We start from the raw sequence: 19721 nt of genomic DNA on the forward strand, positions 1-19721 counted from the left end.
ACAAATGGTGGGATAACGGACAGTATGAATGATTTACAACAGTTGGAAAAACTCAAATGTTGACATATGTAAAAGAACAGCATGCAATTACAGTTGCAAAGCACCAAGCTGCGAATAAAAATCAGCTTTAGTAAGTAAATAAAACATTGTCCAGTTGGCAGGTAACTTTGTATTGAATTGCAACATAATATATGTTTAAATCGATATTTAAATGCGATAGTCTGACACTCTACCAAGTTTTCCTTTCATTGTAATAAAAATTTGAAGCGGCGACAGATTCTGCACATGAAGCCACCAAAACAAACAGTTGAGGAACAAAATCATGATGGGTCTCGACACTGTTGTGAGAGGGGTTTATATATTACACAGTATATACTGTATATACACCAATCAGCCACAACATTAAAACCACCTGTCTAAAATTGTGTAGGTCCCCCTCATGCCACCAAAAAAGTGCCAACCTGCATCTCAGAATAGCATTCTAAGATGATATGATATTCTTCTCACCACAATTGTACAGAGCGGTTATCCGAGTTAGAAGAATATCATCTCTGAATGCTATTCTGAGATGCGGGTTGGCGCTGTTTTGGCAGCACGAGGGGGACCTACACAATATTAGGCAGGTTGTTCTTTTCATTTGTTTCTCCCCTTTTCTCCCCAATTTGGAATTCCCAATTCCCAATGCGCTCTAAGTCCTCATGGTGGCATAGTGACTTGCCTCAATCCGGGTGGCGGAGGACAAATCTCAGTTGCCTCCGCGTCTGAGACTGTCAATCTGTGCATTTGATCACGTGGCTTGAGTGCATTACCGGAGACATAGCACGCGTGGAGGTTTCATGCTATTCTCTGCGGCATCCACGCACAACTCACCACGCACCCCACCGAGAGCGAGAACCACATTATAGCAACCACGAGGAGATTACCCCATGTGACTCTACCCTCCCTAGCAACCGGGCCAATTTGGTTGCTTAGGAGACCTGGCCAGAATCACTCAGCATGCCCTGGATTCAAACTCGTGACTCCAGGGGTGGTAGTCAGCGTCTTTACTCGCTGAGCTACCCAGGCCCCTCTCACAATTGGACTTTTGACATTGCTGAGATATAGCCCTTGTGGCAACTACCTCAAGTGACAACTAGCCTCAGTCTTTCCTATAAATACAGTTTCATGTTCGCAAAAAAAACAAAAAAGTTATATAGTTAAATCACTCGTAACCACATTAAGGGTGTGGTGGAATGTCACTGCATCAGTCCAGTGACATATAGATATTAAGTGTGTCTTAAGTGTTCAAATCCTTTTTGGGATCACTGTAATTTTGGAACATGAAAAGGTGTAAATACTCACGCAGCAGACAGAGGGCGGCAGCGACGGTGACATTCAGAAGCCAGAGTCTCTTCTGTACCATGGTAAACACTCACATAACATCACACATACCCCACCTGAAACACAAAAGACACACACACATGCAGGTCACACTGGAGAACTCTCTGCCAATACTTCAAGAAAGAGAAGTCAACATGCAGAATATTTCCTGGATTAGAGTATGGTGTACATGACGCAGTTAATCTATTACACACATTTCAATTTATTATTCATTTCGTGCACATTTCCTTATTGGGTGAAACTCACAAAACCTGTTAAGGACATTTTTATGTCATGATTACCCTCAAAATCAAAAGAACAAAATTACGTTGCTTTTTTTTTTTTTTTTTTGTATTACATTATCCCTCCAATTCTAATTACCGTAATGCAAAATAAATAATGACATATAATTGATATACGATATAGTATCTGTTGTATCATGAGCATCGCTCTGTCCTGGCCCAGACACTGAACACACCCCTTGGATTACAGTAATCAACTCTCCACGGATTGCAATATTCCTCTCGAGTATTGTGGAGGAGTTTCCCCGCAAAGTGCCAGGAAATTAAAGCAGGGGTTTGTTTAATACAACACTGGCAAGCATCCACTCGTTTGATTGAGTACCTGAGAGCAGAAATCCTTCCACCCACCTCTCTCCCACGTAAACCATTCAAAGCCACTAATAGCAGCTTATTACTTTAAGTTAATTAAAGCAAAGGTTACAAGGGAAGGCTATTTTAGGACAGCATGCATGTTCAATGATGAAAAAGAGTGGACATGTGTTTTGTTGGTAGAGAATCTGAGAATAGAACAAAAATCAATAAATTACCAAAGCAAGTGGCATTCATTTTTAAAGAAAGATAGCACAAATACACTTTTTAACTAAAACATTTCACATAAAGAAGTTTGTTAGGTTTGAAATTATAAAAACAATATAGTGTTTGAAGGGAAGACAAAAAGCATTGGACACTTTGTGTTTGCCAGTCGTTAGTGGAACATGTTGATTTGATGAGTTAATGTGCTGACCTGTGATTACTCTACTAGGACACCTGTGTGAACTTGAGGGAAACTGACTTCGTACACAAGGTTGGGAGGGTTGCTTTTAAAATGTATTCCACTAAACCGGGCTCCAGACTAAAAAAAATGGCTTAGGAGCCATTGGCTCAATAACGGAAACATTAAGGAGCCAAATGGCTGTTTAAAGTCGCCAAATCATATAATTGCTCTATTTAGATTGTTGTGCAGAAACAAGATAGAAAGCAGAAGAAAAGGAAGACGGCTGATAACCCATTAATCAGAGGTTTAATAAACAGTATATATAGTTGAGAAGATACGCAAGTTTGCATTCCCCTTTTGTTTCATCAATGTTCACAACCCTTTCATAATTTATACAAATATAAGAGAGAAAACATTTTGTTTTTATTTTGTACTGCCCTTTAGAATCGGTTGAAAGTAGATATTTACATAAAGCATCTTGAGCAACAATGAATGTTTCCTTGTGTAATAGTTGTGTATGAGTCCCTCAATTGTCCTAAGTGTCAAAAGCTGGATCTCATATATATATATATGTGGTGCTGACTTTTAATTATAAAGAAGCCAATGCTGACTACCACCCCTGGAGTCGTGAGTTCGAATCTGAGTGACTCCAGCCAGGTCTCCTAAGCAACCAGATTGGACCAGTTGCTAGGGAGGGTAGAGTCACACGGGGTAACCTCCTCGTGGTCGCTATAACGTGGTTCGCTCTTGGTGGGGCGCGTGGTGAGTTGTGCATGGATGCCGCAATGGATGGCGTGAAGCCTCCACACGTGATATGTCTCCGTGGTAACGCGCTCAACAAGCCACGTGATAAGATGCGTGGGCTGACGGTCTCGGACGCGGAGGCAACTGAGATTCGTCCTCCACCACCCGGATAGAGGCGAATCACTACATGACCACGAGGACTTAGAGCGCATTGGGAATTGGGCATTCCAAATTGGGGAGAAAAAAATACATTCTCTGAAAAACCTTAATATTTTATGTAGTGTAGCTTCTAAAACAAGATAAAACAAATGTATCCTTTAAGGATTTTTAGATATTTTTACAGAACAACAAGCAAGTAAACAATAAACATGTAATATATATATGGACACCTGGACACCTGCGCAATATAATGCATGTAATTTCAAGACATCATACTTATTGTTGGAATATGTTTTTGTACATTTTAAAAAGCTAAAATGTGACCAAAATAATGAAAAATCTATGATAATTTTTTTTTGTTGCAAAATGTATATGTATTTTGCAATGTACCTAGTTAAAATGTCCCCTGTATAATTAACAGCATTGACTGAGATACATTTTTTTCATATGTATGCAAAATGGACGTTTTAATGGAAATGTACCCATATAAATCGGAATCAAATCTACAATTAATGGTTAAAACAGGAATGGATGCAAAATATTCAACCGATTAAAAAAATTATAAAAGTGAACTATGAAATAAATTGCATTTAAAATAGTTTGAGATGTATTGTGTTTTATAGAAAAGAAGACACAGTATGAGATGAAATTGAGAGAAAAGCACATGTATGAGGGTGAAAGACTGAAATACAGAGGTGTAACAACAAAAGACTGTACTACACCTCAAAAAAGGAAAGGTAATATTTCCTCAGTTCTCTTTTGCATGATATAAAGTTCACCCCTGGAGGGCAAATATATCTTAATATTCTCAATGAAAGAAATTGAATTTTGTATCTCTTATGTTACATATGTTCAAGGTCCTTTTAGACTCATGACAAAAAGGCGGCTTTGTGCAGAATTTGACAAGAAATCGATTCCTGTAGAAAATGAGTCTCGGCTGCTTTTGCCGTACAGTTTCTGTGAACAAAAATCACAATGTCTGTGACATGAATGGAAAAATCATGTTTAAGATCAATATATTCCTAGAGGGAATTAAATGAAATATATTTTATGTCAAACCATAAATTAAATATTTTCTGGCTGACCAAACCAGATATCAATTTATCCAGGATAAGAAAATGGCTTTCCTGAAATCTTATCATGTGAACACATGTGCTGAGATCCAAAAGTCATAGTCCCATGGCTAGAGTCATGTAGACCAGTGTAGGGGTGTGTAATGCCTCTGTTAGGGAACCAGTACTTTTTTGCCTGTATAAAGGCCTCAAACAGCTTTAGAGCAGTAGGAACTGATCAGGGCAGGTCATTGTGTCCCTCTCTGTGGAGTCTCTAAGCAGGCGGGCTGTTGAACAAGGCCTCCTTTCAAGTGTCTTTCAAAGAGAGCAGAGCAAGCAGTCAGAACATGCAGAAAAAGACAGACAGACAGACCAACAGAGAGTACAGCCTGTGTTTAAAGAGGGGAGAGGACAGGAGAAAAATAGACTTTCTGGCCCATGGGCAGGGGCGGTTTGTTTTTGTTTTGGCTTGTTTTCCAATATAAGTATCTCCTTTAAAACAATGTACATTTACTTTAGGAGCAATAATGCAGAGAAAATGTTATCTGAGAATGCTGAATATAATATAAAAAATTAAATATTTTAAAATTCTTAAAAATCCCCCACCCCAAAAAAGATGCATTTACCTGCGAAGCAGCATATAAGATATTTAGACTTGCTTTCAGAGAATAGATCTTGAATACAAGTATATTTTGTCTTAACTGCACTGGCAGAAGTATAAACAAGTGGAAAAATACACTTACATTTAAGATGCATTCTCCGAAAGTAATCGTTAATATCTTATATGTTGCTTCTAAAGTAAATGTATCTTGTTTTAAGGATTTTTAGACAATTTTAAATGGAAAACAAGACAAAAACCCTTGATAACAGTAGGTTTTTTTTGCAGTGAATTTTTTTACTAAGTTAAACTTAATAAAAGTGTTTTCCCTTTAATTCAGTGAATGTCATTTAGAGGTATTTTAAAAGATGATTTTGTGCTCTTTATTGTTAGTGACCACGTTTATTACAACCTTTTAACTCGGGACACAAGCTGAATAGTTGGTTAAGAGCTAATGATTAATCATTGCAATAATCGCCTGAATAGTCGAATAATCGTTCTAATAATCGTTAGATTAGTTGATTATCAAAATAATCGTTAGTTGCAGCTCTAATATTGGGAAAAAAAGTTCTGACATTTCTACTGACTAGCAGTCAATAGAAATGTCTTTTTTTCTCAACACAAAAATGTGAAATTGAGCCAGAAAATGAAATCAATGAGCCGGTGTGTTATGGTGTGGTGTGTTGCGGGCCGGGTTTGGTGGGCCGCTCTGGGCCAGAAAGTCCAGGGCTATTTTTTTAGTCCCAGTCCACCCCTGCTCATGGGTCTCCAGGTGTGTCCAACTCTGATTTTTTTTTTTTTTTTTTTTTTTTAAAAGATACAGTCCAAAATCAAAATTGTCACTATATACTCCTCCTCAAATTCATTCCAAATCAGTATGCCACACAAAATTTTGGAACGACATAAGTTGCACAATTTAACCATGCAAAACGACCTTTTAGTTGTTAGGACACCTGAGCTTCATGTATTACAGCTTGACACTCATTTGATCCAAAACTTTATGGCCAATAAGTGACAGAGAGAGACCTAATCACAGGTTATAAAGCCTGAAGAATACTCACTCTTCTGCAGCTGCACATGCTTTTAAACGTCTTTGAAAAAAGGCACACTGGTCTGGAAAGATCCATGACATTAGATGGAAAATCATGCAGATCTTTAATACTGTGTTTTTTAACCCTGAAGGCAGTAACTGCCTGGAATGAAAGTTCAGTGTATATTCTAGTCTTTCAAAAACCTGTTCCTCTTCACAGTTCACACCAAAATATAACTGCAGATTTTTTTTTAGGCTGCTATAGAATAAACGCTCTTCCATTCTTTAAAACAGACAATTGCAGGCTTTAAAAAGTAGGCCTTCTTTGCTTGGAGAGCATCACAAAAATGCAAATGACAGACCAATCTGGGATCCTCTGACCTGGGTGACATGATCAAATCCCAGACTTTAGGTTAAGTCTTTACACCACCTGTTTGGTTGTACAATAGGGGTGGTTTAATCTGAAATCAGGTGGCCTTTCCTGAAAATAAGCCTTTGCAACATCTCCTAGTGGCGGACTTCCTGAAACAGATGCTTAAGACAGGTTATAAGGTGAAAAGAGGTCCTGCCACCTTGAGACTGTTTAAGGCATGATAAGATATGCTCTTGACTGATAAGGTTGCCTTATACCACATGCACACTAAATGCAATTTGTGACAGTTGGTGCTTGTGACGAGGAGAAGGGCGTGGCTGTGATGGAGCACGGCCGGCGCTGAATCAGCTGATCAGTGGGAGAGCAAGATGAGGGGCAGCCGGAGACGCCGGTTTGAGAGAGAGAGAGAAGCACGTGGCCGCGTTGCATGTGTGTCTGTGTTTGTTTATGTTGGACTTATGTTGAGTTTTATCATTAACCTTTATGTTTACTGTTCAGCTGGTTCCTGCCTCCTTCTCGTCCTTTAACTGTTACAGTGGTCCCGACACCCAGGAGGGAGGAGGGATGCGCTGTCACGGAGTCCTCGCTGCTACCATCTGCTGAGAGCCAGAGGAACCTCAGCCGTCTGCCGAGAGGGGGAGGAGCAGTTCCATCCATCAGGGGCCGGAGGACTCGCTGCCATCCGCGGGGGGAGGAGCGAGCTGTCGTCCACCAGAGGGCGGAGGAGTGGTTGAGGACTGGCCGACAGCACATCCGGGAACCGGCGAGCAAGTTCTTCTCTCTCTCCTCTCTCTCTCTCTCTCTCTCTGTCTACGCTCGCCCTTTCCCTCTCCCCACGTCTCTCCGCCAGGTTTGCAGGAGGCGGGATGGACCACCGGCTGCCAGAACGGCTGGAAGGGTAGTGTCTCCCCTCCAGAGATGGGGGGGGGGGTGTTAGTCAGACTGGTGGCACCCCGGCCTGAATCGGGTGGGGGAGGAGTGTGACGAGGAGGAGGGCGTGGCCAGGTCGTAATGGAGCACGGCCAGCGCTGAATCAGCTGATCAGCGAGAGAGCAAGATAAGGGGTAGCCGAAGATGCCGGTTCGAGAGAGATATGCACGTGACCGCGTTGCATGTGTGTCTGTATTTGTTTATGTTGGTTTTATGTCGAGTTTTATCATTACATTTTATGTTTACTGTTCAGCCGGTTCCCGCCTCCTCCTTGCCCATCCTTGAACTGTTACAGTGCTATTCTGGCCAAACTTAAATAAAACTCTCAACACAACCTGCAAGATCACATACTTTTGTACTTTTCAGGGTATTTCCTGGAACTTTGTATTGTGACACTTCTCATGTTAATGTCTCCCAAGGATGAATGATTTGTGTTGTAGTATTCCTCATTTGTAAGTAGGACTGCACAATTAATCATATAACCGCAATTAAGTTTTTCTTAAGCATAAGCATATCAGCATAACATAAGCTAGCAAGCAGAAATTAAAGCTAGCTAAAGTTTCAAATTGTTGTTTATTTACATTACAGGCTTTGTCGATGGATGACAGACCAAATCAAAAGCTCTTTTGAAGTTAATTTTTACCTCGACTGACCTATCAGGCTCTCTTCAGAAGTTCACCACTGATAAATCACCATTTACTTTTGAGCATGCTCCGAAATACGGAACCACAGAAGTTTACGAGTATCATATGTCTTGTATGTGCGCCGCTCTGATCTGTAATGTATTACACATGAGGCTCAACATCATAATGTAATGTTTCTGAGGTCTCGGAGCAGTTCTGTGATTGATACACACAAATTCCATCTCGTGCGCTGATTGGTTTTGTAGACTGAGGAGATAAAATCACCATGTATGGAAGGAGCACAAAGATGGTTCTCAACTAAAACTAAACACAGAAATAAAAACACACACACACACACTTCCTTCAGTTACATAAATATACTACTAGTGTATATTGCATTAATAATAATATTAAATAAAAAATATATATATTTTAAAGAGGACTCAAGTGTGAACACCCTACAGAGTAAAGGCCTGTTCACACCAAATCCGTGACGATTTTGCAAGACGAACGTCTGATTGAAGGTCTATTCACACCGAGCCCATAAAAAAATTTAACTAAAAATTATTTCACTCCTGTACAGTAGGCGGCGCTGTTACAGTGCTGTTGCTATACCAGTCTTCTGTCCGCACCTTCAGCTGTTAGAAATGGATATATGAACACTGTTAATGAATTTATTTACCTACTTTGGGATAACTGTTTCATTATGTACTTTCCATGGTGTTGATGCTTTTTGAGGAGTATATAATCTGTGTTTATGCGAGTGAGATGAGTAAAGAGCACTGTTTCACATTTATTTGCACATGTATTTTGATACATGTAGGTCTATATTCCAGACTCCCAAACTCAACTATTCTTTTTATAATGCCTGGATAATACAACACGATGTACAGTGATATAAATACAAATGGAATAATGTACATTGATAATAACAGGTACAGTTTCAAATATGATGCATATATTAAAAATAACATAAAAGAAAACACTGCTCACAGTCTTTGCCTTATTTAAATTATTGCAATAATTTGTTATATTGTCCTTGCAATCAAAATAGCAGCGTGGTTCTGCAATTCGTTTGTCTAAAACATTGCATGTAACTAATCTTTTTATAGGATATTTTACTGCGAGCTTAGTGCAAACAAACTTGCCGAAACTCGCTGCTATTTTTAACGCCATGAGAATATACAGGGACATTGATATACATATTAAATCATGTACATTAAGACAAAGCACCATAAGCAGACTTTCCAAAACAGACCGGGTTTATGTTTGCAGTACAAAGCGTTTATGAACTGCAACTATTTATTTTTAAGTATATAATTTTCACGATGTGTATCAGCTGCTGTCTGTTTGCCAGTTGATTAGCGCCACCAACGCGCTGGATTGAGCAGTCAAAAAATAAATAAATAAATAAATAAATAAATATATATTGGACCACACTCCGTAAAAAAACCTTCGGATTGTCGGCGGACGATTTGTCGGACCCGCTGTGAATAGCGCTATAGGAATCCATTGTTATGTTTCAAAAGCTTGTTCGGAACAAACAATCGCACCAAAAAAACAGGTTTGGAGTAAGCAGGCCTAAACTCTTATTTTGGCAGTAAAGCATTGGCAAAACATGATTTATTTTGGTCAAAAGGAATTATTTACTAGTTTGTAGTTTTAACACCTTGTTAACATGAGAGCTGCTGTTTAATGTTATTTATTTTTCTTTTCAAATTGATATCTGAGCAGTGGAAACAGTGCTTTTTTGTCCAAATCGTGCAGCCCTGTAATATATAAAAAGAGGTCTCAAATGACAGAATGATCATGAGAAACATTTTGAGAAAAATAAATCATTTTAACCAATATCGTGCAGCCTTAAATCTGCTAAATCAGTGGTACAATCTTAGTCCTAGGGAAATATCCAAAACGTGCGGTGTCAGGACCTAATTATGAATTTCTAAACTTTTAAACAAACAGTAATAGCATAATAGTATTTTTTTTTAAATATACATTTTCAAAACATTTTAAGAAGACTATAGTCATATAAGAAAAGCTGCTTTATTCTACATGTGGCGCTGGGTGCGAGTTTCTGAAATGTAGGATGGCAGGGGAACAGTCAATAATATTATAATATCAATAATATCAATAATATTCAAAGCGATAACTGATTGGACGTTTCTGTACGGTGGCTCAGTGGGCTAAAGCACATAACTGGTAACTGGTCCCCACAACCACCACCATTGTGTCCTTGAGCAAGGCACTTAACTCCAGGTTGCCCCAGGGGGATTGTCCCTGTAATAAGTGCACTGTAAGTCGCTTTGGATAAAAGCATCTGCCAAATGCATAAATGTAAATGTAATTTCATCGGAGAAACTATAACCTTACCCCTAACAAATCAGGTAGCGCTTTACTTACAAAGATCAATGACTCTACCCCTGACATCCTACATTTCGGACATCCACGTGCTGGGTGGACATTCATGGGTGCCGCCATATTGAGATCATGTGAGCAGTTGAAAATTACTCTCTTTCAGGGCTTGGTAAAAAAAATTGATTTTTCATTAATCACGATCTTCATTTGAAGGTTCCCGATATTGATTCTTTTTTTTTTTGGGGGGGGGGGGGGGGGATTTTTCCCCTTTTTTCTCCCAGTTTGGAATGCCCAATTCCCAATGCGCTCTAAGTCCTCGTGGTCGCATAGTGATTCGCCTCAGTCCGGGTGGCGGAGGACGAATCCCAGTTGCCTCCGCGTCTGAGACAGTCAACCCGCGCATCTTATCACGTGGCTTGTTAAGCACGTTGCCACGGAGACATAGCGCGTGTGGAGGCTTCACGCCATCCACCGCCAACCACGCTCAATTCACCATGCACCCCACCGAGAACAAACCACATTATAACCACGAGGAGGTTACCCCATGTGACTCTACCCTCCCTAGCAACCGGGCCAATTTGGTTGCTTAGGAGACCTGGCTGGAGTCACTCAGCACACCCTGGGATTCGAACTAGCGAACTCCAGGGGTGGTAGCCAGCGTATTTTACCACTGAGCTACCCAGGCCCCTTGATATTGATCGATATTGATTCTTAAATTCCCAAGATCGATCTTTTACTTTAAAGTTTGGTTTTGTTGATTACTATATCTGTTTAATAAATAGTAATTGAACTGCATAGTTTGGGCCCTGTTGTACATTTTAAAAATTCATATTTCCGTAATGTACAAAGTTAGAAGATTCCCTATATAATTTACAGCATTAGATGAGTTTATATCATATGTTGTTAGCAAAATGGACATTATAACTGAAATATACCCAAATGAATCAAAACAGAATCAAACTGAATCAGATTCAAGAGCTTGTGAATCGGAATCAAATTACCTTATATACTCGCTTTATTTCAATAATCCGCTGTAATTGGATGCTTTCACTCGCATTATAAATGAATCATGCCACTGACTAGCGCTTTTTTATAAAGACATCGGTAACTGTGAACTTCTGTTTTGTATGATGCCGATATTTTTCAGCGCAACATGAACACAAATATTACTGAGTTCACCTTTGAATCAAAACAACCGTACAGCTATTTGCTCTTTCATGCCAGTCTAAGCTTTTTAAAAAACTGTGCCATCTGTTACTGACCAAAGTGTACCCACATGGGCTGGTTACTCAACCTAGCTGGCACAGCTCTGGAGTTTCAGATTTATCTCCCTGGTTAGTTCATAGCCTCAACTGACCAAGACCAGACACTTTAAACAACATGCGAATGACACAGTTACTAGTGATCTTGTTCATCTTGGGTTTGCAACTGTCCAAAAAAATAAGAATATTAATCTGCTAATGTAATTATAAATATACCAGTGACGTGTCTGTCATCATCAAGTTTGTCTTGTCTACAAGCTAACACCAAGGCTGTACATGGTAGGACTCTGGCTAAGCTGTTTGCTGGGACACTTGCCATTTTTATCGCATTAGAAGCGGCGTACTCGGTTTATCCTCGCCATAGGTGGCATGTCAATTGTGTGGACTCTGAGAGAGGTGTTTCTAAGTGTTTATTCTTGAAGGTTCCCTGACCACATTTCAGAATATTTAAAGATGAACCATTGGGTTAAATGCACACAATACCCCGCTGAAAGGACCGACCTGAAAATGGAAGGATGAATCTCTTGATCAGAGATTTAAAGTTTAATATGTTTACTTGTGCATTAGAGACAATACCTGTTTAAAGTGTCCGGTCTGTACAAATACACAAAACAAACATATGCAATTACAACTAAAGCTGTAAGCGCCATGTTATGCCCATCATATTAAATTCTACGAATGGACAATAGCGATATTGGGAAAATCTAGAACTAATTGGCACAAAAAAAAACAAATAGAGGAGCGAATTCATTTTTAGCATAACAACACATAAAACCACTGCGGACTTTACAAAGATTTTTTGGATATCCTTTTCTTTACATAAAAGATTTTTAAAATAATCAGTCATGGGTAGGTTTACTTGCCAACATACAAAAATTACTGACAAACAAACGTGTTATTCCATGTCAAATTTCAGAAATGTCCTAGGTTTAAATTTTTGATTATGTTCATACTTTTTCTTAAGATAAACAAAAATGATGATGAAAGACAAAATATGAAATGCCATGGATCAATATTTACCGAGTACTCAAAGTGACAATTTTCGCCTATGATTTTGGAGCAAAACTACAAGTCAGAAAAATCTCCTTAGAAAGATGGCAGTATCATTATTTTATTTTTACACAGAGATGCTGTAGGTGGGTCTATTACTAAAATCAGTTGACTTCAGCACCCCTTGTTAAATTATTTGCCAATAATGTGTCCAAAAATGGGAAAAAACACTTTTGATGTGTCGTTGTTCCAAAGTTGGAGGGCGTATAACTACAGAAGTGTTAAAGATATCTTAATATCCTTTCATCTGGTTCAGAACAAACATTTCTTTTTGTATCTCCATTTTTAAAGCCCTATATGGTTGAATCCCAGAGATATGTGGCTCTCAATGTGGCTCCATCCAAACATTTTTACATTTTACCCATTTTTAATGGTCGAAAACCAAATGTGGGTCACATGGTATGAAGCTTGTTTTTCTTGTCCAACAAAGAATGGTCTAAAGTACAAACAATTTTGAAACTAGAAATGTACCTTTTAGTACATGACCTGTAGTTTTGCTCCAAAATCTTAGGCGGAAATTGTCATTTTGACCCCCTCTACAAAATAATGGGTTACTCCGTAAATACTGATCCACGGCATTTAATATTTTGGCTTTCATCATTATTTATGTATATCTTTTACCAGTATTTTTTTTTATTTTTATCAAAAACAATATTTTGAGCCAGGGATCTCTGGTTGATTTAACACAGAATGAACCAAATTCATGTGTTTTCTGTAATACAGACAGGTAAATCACTGTACACCTCTACCACAGTGAATAGTATGGACTGCTCATAACAGAGATGGCCTGATAAGCAGCTGTATTATTCTCCAGCTAATCCAGGATGATCCCGCCTGATACAGGGTGCGAGAGCAGGCCAGGCACTATGACCCCAGACAAAGGAAGGACAGGAAGCTAATGTCACTCTGGTGATCTTCCTGTGGCATTACGGTGGCATTTCTGCTTTGTGGCTGGAATTATCATGGGTAATATGAACAAAACCCCAAATCCTAAGAACCAAACTTCAGCAGCATGCAACTCGTCACAAATCGTTTATGCTTCGGAATGATACCTTAAATTGTGTGTGGTTGAAAAGTTGCCAATAATATAAAAATGGTCAATTATCAGATGATTCTTTGTATACTCGTACTTCCTACAGGCCACTAATCAAGATGCATTTAGATTATTGATTTTATTGACACTTTGCACATCACAACACCTGGATAAACACCAACTTCCCGTCTAGGTAATATGGTAACGATGGGTAATAAGGCCTCATTAGGGCTAATTTCTCTTGTTCTTAAAACCTTTTCTCACTTTAGGAACCCTCAGGGAAGATTTATTATGATCTGTTCCTTCTGCTCAGATCCTCAGTGATCAATCAGAGCAATCATTGCAGGTGTTCAGCTAATAGAAACCAGACTGAACGCAAAAGATAATGTGCTGACCAGTCAGTAGTTGTAAGACACAGTAACTCCAAAATGTATTCCAAAAACGTATTATTTCACTCGACATTTCGAGTTATACATTTTTTAGCTTTTTTGAGTATTCTGATGTTATATGATATATATCAGCAACATGCTAATGCCGAACTCTATTGGGAGTCAACAGTGCGCTAGGAGTGCTTATAAAGTGTTGCTTAGTAGTCAGTCACTTCTGAGGGTCCATTTCAGCTGGGATGCTCCCTTGGAAGGAAGCTAAATTCTAGGATTGCAGGAAATCTTAATAGTACAGTTCGCCCAGAAATGAAAATTCTGTCATCATTTACTCACCTTCAGGTTGTTCTAAATCTGCATGACTATCTTTTTTCCATGGAACAAAACAGGACATTTGAGGCCACATCCACACTTAAGTTTTTGTTTGAAAACGCATTCATTTTGCTACGTTTACACATCTCATCCACACTAGAATGCCGTTTTCCTCCCAGTGACTAAATGATCAAATTCACACTGGCCTTTCTTTGCAGCAAACAAAACTGTTATTTCAATTTTTAATAAATTATAAACATAATTTAGTAAATAATTCATTACAATGTTTAACTGCTGTGAAAAAACAAACATGTCGTAAAGAGAAACTTTTCAAGTAGAACTAAGGGTATGTTTACACGACAACGATGTACTAAAAACGGAAAAGTTTTCCTTTGCGTTTTTGAAAAGTTTCACGTACAGACGACAACGTTGTCAAAACGATCCCCGTTCACATGGATCCGCGATAACGACTAAAAACACTTGTATTATGCATGCCAGGCCAGTAGTTGGCGATGTCACTTTGTAAAGAAACACTACGCGCCTTCACACATAAGCATTCTTTCACAGAGCGGTGAATACAAACAATGAAGATGGCGAAAGCATCGAGCAATTTTGTCTGGACAAAATCTTGAGCAGCACAAACACAGTCCTGTAGTCCGCCATTGTAGTTTTGAATGTCTCACGCGTTGCTTTAAAGTACTCTCGCGCACGCCTATAGACTGAACATGTAATACGCGTGCGCATGACTTCATATTCGCGTTTTTGTACGTTTACATGGAGACGATAACGGCATCGTTTTCAAGAACTTGCACTTTGAAACCGTTTTCAAAAGTTTGCGTTTTCAGGCCCCAAAACGCCGTTGTTGTGTAAACGAACAGCCAAAACTCATAAAAAGTTTCCCATTTTTAGTTGAAAACGTTGTCATGTAAACGGCCCCTAAAAGAAACGCTGTAATTGACCCTTTTCTCGACTGATTCAACTGTGCAGACCTACAGGCAGATATGATGAGGAGGAGGGCGGGGCTGGGCCGTGAGTGCGCACGGCCGGCCCCTAATTGGGCTAATCAGCCGAGGAGAGGGATAAGGTGAGCCGGATGCGGCATTTCAGCCTTATCCCTCTCCTCGGCTGATTAGCCCGACTGGGGGCCGGCCGTGTGCACTCACGGCCCAGCCCCGCCCTCCTCCTCGTCACAGCAGATTGTTAGACTCAGTCACATTTACATTATGCATTTGGCAGACACTTTTATCCAAAGCGACTTACAGTGCGTTCAAGGTATACATTTCATCAGTTTGTTTGTTCTCTGAGATTCAAACCCATGATCCTGGCGTAGCTAGCGCCATGCTCTACCAGTTGAACTACCCTTTAGTACGGACAATGCAAAGTGAATGGTGACTGAGACTAACATTCAGCTAAACATTTCCTTTTGTGTTCCATGGAAGAAAGAAAGTAATATGTATTTGCAACAGCATGAGGGTGAGAGAAGGATGACAATTTTCAGTTTTGGGTGAACTAACCCTTTAAGTGTCATCTTGGCATGCACCCAGTACAAAACAACTCAACTTTAAGACATGATAATACACTTGCATTGGCACACTGCACTTGTTCTGATGCCAAACAGGGCTTAAATAGCTTTTGATTTCTTTCTACACCAGCTAGAGCTTTGATTTATTTCTCTCTAATGCCTCTAAAATGAAATGCATCCACCACCACCCTGGTAGATCTGCTGTGAAGTAATACCACTGACCTGGGTAGGGCTGCACCAGCTGTGTGTAAGGTCTCACTTAAGTTTGGGTGTAAATTTCAAACTAAGAGCTTAGTAACAAAGTCAGTACTTAATTTAGCTGCATTACCTGTTCTTAACGCAATACTAAGCTAGTAGGTTGTAAGACCTCAGTAGAGCAAGTGGAGTATGTTTAACTTTATTGATTTAATAAGCAGCCTTCACATTTGTAAACAGAAGTGTTGAGAAGCCATGTATTTTAGTTTTATCTTGTCACGATTGATGTTTAAACCTTTTTTTGCCTCACGTAACTGTCCGTGGCAATAAATTACATTTAAATTAAAATACGATATGTAAAAAAAAAAAAAAAAGTAAATACACTAAATAGTTGGCCTACTGCATCTTACATTAATAAGGGGCATTAAATAAATATTCACAACAGACATTAATATTGAACGTTTATTGTAATATCCTATATATATTGTATGTGCTGTATATTTTGTAACTGTGCACGTCAGTGACACCAAACGATGCGAATAGAAAAGTGTACCATGTAGATCATTTTTTACAAAATGTTCTCTCGTTCATCATCATATATGTCTAAAGGACTGAAGTCTGTCGCACAAAACATAAGCTCATTGATGTCATTTAATCAGTTTCCTTTTTATTCCATCCACTACTCCTGGTCGGAGGCTTCCTTAAATATTTTGTTTACATATGTTTTACCTAAGTTTAAAGGTGCAACGCTAAAATATTTAGTAGTGCATAATTGTAGCTTAGTGCCCATTTACGCCCCAAATAGGCTAAGTTGTAACTTATGCACAGGTGGTGCAACCGGCCTCTGGTCTTGTGACTTCCTCATGCATGAACGAGGCGTGATCGCAGTATTACCTTGAGCCCACACACAATGCTTCCATTTATAGCCTGTAGTAATAGAAGTGACAAAAGTAATCTCTTTCCAAGTTATGTGCATGCTTTTAGCTCTAAAGGCCTGTAATCCAGTGCAGAAAGACTACTTGTATATAATGCAAACATATACTAGACTTTGTTTTCATTTTCTGAAGGAAACATTACCCTTTTTTATAGTATGCCAGATAAAAATCTGATGGGTCATTCCCTGTCAACTCAACCACAGCCAGGGGCAAAAATTAGCTTTTCCATTAAGGGTCATATTTGCCCCCTGGATTTGATTTTCAGTGGCATTTTACACCATTATAGGGTTTTTTTCCCCCCTAATACCGATAAAAAAATTAAATAAAAAAGGTGTCATCCTTCCATGTCAAACACATAAACTGAACAAATAGGTTAACATAAATTATCAATATGAATAACTAGATTGACAATTTATTACTTTATAACCATAAAATTAATTGAACATCAATATTTATACAATAATGTGTACATTTAGGCCTAAATAGAGAAATTCATTTGGTGGGAATTTTTTGCCCCTATATATAAGTGATATTTGTCACTTTCATTAGCATTTTTGCACTGAGCCACCCTGATTTTTGACCCTGACCGAGGTCCCCGGCACAAACATATATTTTTGATATATTTTTTTTTACTGGTGGAAGAAAAACATAAATGACATATGAAACGCAATGGATCAATATTTACTGAGTAACCAATTCATTTGTAGAGGGGGGTCAAAATGACAATGTTCACCTATTTGTCAAGTGAACAATGAGACCCACAATTGATTTCGACCATTTAAAATGGGTCAAATGTAAACATTTTCAGATGGAGTCACACTGAGAGCCCCATATCTGTAGGGTTAAACCATATAGTGCTTTAAAAATTAAGATACAAACAGGAAAGTTTGTTCTGAACCAGAATCTAAAAAGGATATTTTCTCCAATACTTCTGGAGTTATAGGCACTCCTACTTTGGGAAAAACAACACATACAGTGCATCCGGAAAGTATTCACAGCGCTTCACTTTTTCCACATTTTATGTTACAGCCTTATTCCAAAATTCATTATTTTCCTCAAAATTCTACAAACAATACCCCATAATGACAACATGAAAGAAGTCTGTTTGAAATCTTTGTAAATTTAAAAAAAAACAAAAAAAAAAACACATGTACATAAGTATTCACAGCCTTTGCTCAATACTTTGTTGAAGCACCTTTGGCACAATTACAGCCTCAAGTCTTTTTGAGTATGATGCTACAAGCTTGGCTCACCTATTTTTGGGCAGTGTCTCCCATTCTTCTTTGCAGGACCTCTCAAGCTCCATCAGGTTGGATGGGGAGCGTCGGTGCACAGCCATTTTCAAATCTCTCCAGAGATGTTCAATCGGGTTCAAGTCTGGGCTCTGGCTGGGCCACTCGAGGACATTCACAGAGTTGTCCCGGAGCCACTCCTTTGTTATCTTGGCTGTGTGCTTAGGGTCATTGTCCTGTTGGAAGATGAACCTTCGCCCCAGTCTGAGGTCCAGAGCGCTCTGGAGCAGGTTTTCATCAAGGATGTCTCTGTACATTGCTGCATTCATCTTTCCCTCGATCCTGACTAGTCTCCCAGTTCCTGCCGCTGAAAAACATCCCCACAGCATGATGCTGCCACCACCATGCTTCACTGTAGGGATGGTATTGGCCAGGTGATGAGCGGTGCCTGGTTTACTCCAGACATGACACTTGCCATTCAGGTCAAAGAGTTCAATCTTTGTTTCTCGTGGTCTGAGAGTCCTTCAGGTGCCTTTGGCAAACTCCAGGCGGGCTGTCATGTGCCTTTTACTGAGGAGTGGCTTCCGTCTGGCCACTCTACCATACAGGCCTGATTGGTGGAGTGCTGCAGAGATGGTTGTTCTTCTGGAAGGTTCTCCTCTCTCCACAGAGAAACGCTGTAGCTCTGTCAGAGTGACCATCGGGTTCCTGGTCACCTCCCTGACTAAGGCCCTTCTCCCCCGATCGCTCAGTTTGGCCAGGTGGCCAGCTCTAGGAAGAGTCCTGGTGGTTCCAAACTTCTTCCATTTACGGATGATGGAGGCCACTGTGCTCATTGGGACTTTTAATGCTGCAGAAATTTTTCTGTACCCTTCCCCAGATCTGTGCCTCGATACAATCCTGTCTCGGAGGTCTACAGACAATTCTTTGGACTTCATGGCTTGGTTTGTGCTCTGACATGCACTGTTAACTGTGGGACCTTATATAGACAGGTGTGTGCCTTTCCAAATCATGTCCAATCAACTGAATTTACCACAGGTGAACTCTAATCAAGTTGTAGAAACATCTCAAGGATGATCAGTGGAAACAGGATGCACCTGAGCTCAATTTTGAGTGTCATGGCAAAGGCTATGAATACTTCTGTACATGTGATTTTTTTTCGTTTTTTATTTTTAATAAATTTGCAAAGATTTCAAACAAACTTCTTTCACGTTGTCATTATGGGGTATTGTTTGTAGAATTTTGAGGAAAATAATGAATTTAATCCATTTTGGAATAAGGCTGTAACATAACAAAATGTGGAAAAAGTGAAGTGCTGTGAACACTTTCCGGATGCACTGTAAAAAGTGTCCCGTCCCGTCCCCCCATTTTTGGACTCACATCACTGGCATATAATGCAACAAGAAGTGCTGAAGACAACTGATTTTAGTAATAGATCTACCCATCTCGGTGTAAAAATAAAATAATGATGCTGCCACCTTTCTTGGGTTATTATTCATTTTATCTGTAGTTTTGCTTCAAAATCATAGGCTAAAATTGTCATTTTGACCACCCTCTACAAGTAAAAGGATTACTCAG

At 39.3% G+C, this 19721-nt stretch overlaps 1 protein-coding gene across 1 annotated transcript in view; it reads right to left on the reverse strand.

Moving 5' to 3' along the window:
• Positions 1-19721, reverse strand: part of igsf9b (immunoglobulin superfamily, member 9b) — a 76638-nt gene that overhangs the window by 53864 nt on the left and 3053 nt on the right. Inside the window, exon 2 of the mRNA XM_051654113.1 lies at positions 1342-1436. Within this exon, the coding sequence (XP_051510073.1) occupies positions 1342-1402 (61 nt within the window). The 5' untranslated portion in view covers positions 1403-1436. The remainder of the gene's footprint in view (positions 1-1341; positions 1437-19721) is intronic.

The sequence above is a fragment of the Myxocyprinus asiaticus genome, chromosome 24 (genome assembly GCF_019703515.2).
Source record: "Myxocyprinus asiaticus isolate MX2 ecotype Aquarium Trade chromosome 24, UBuf_Myxa_2, whole genome shotgun sequence".
Classification (NCBI taxonomy): Eukaryota; Metazoa; Chordata; class Actinopteri; order Cypriniformes; family Catostomidae; genus Myxocyprinus; species Myxocyprinus asiaticus.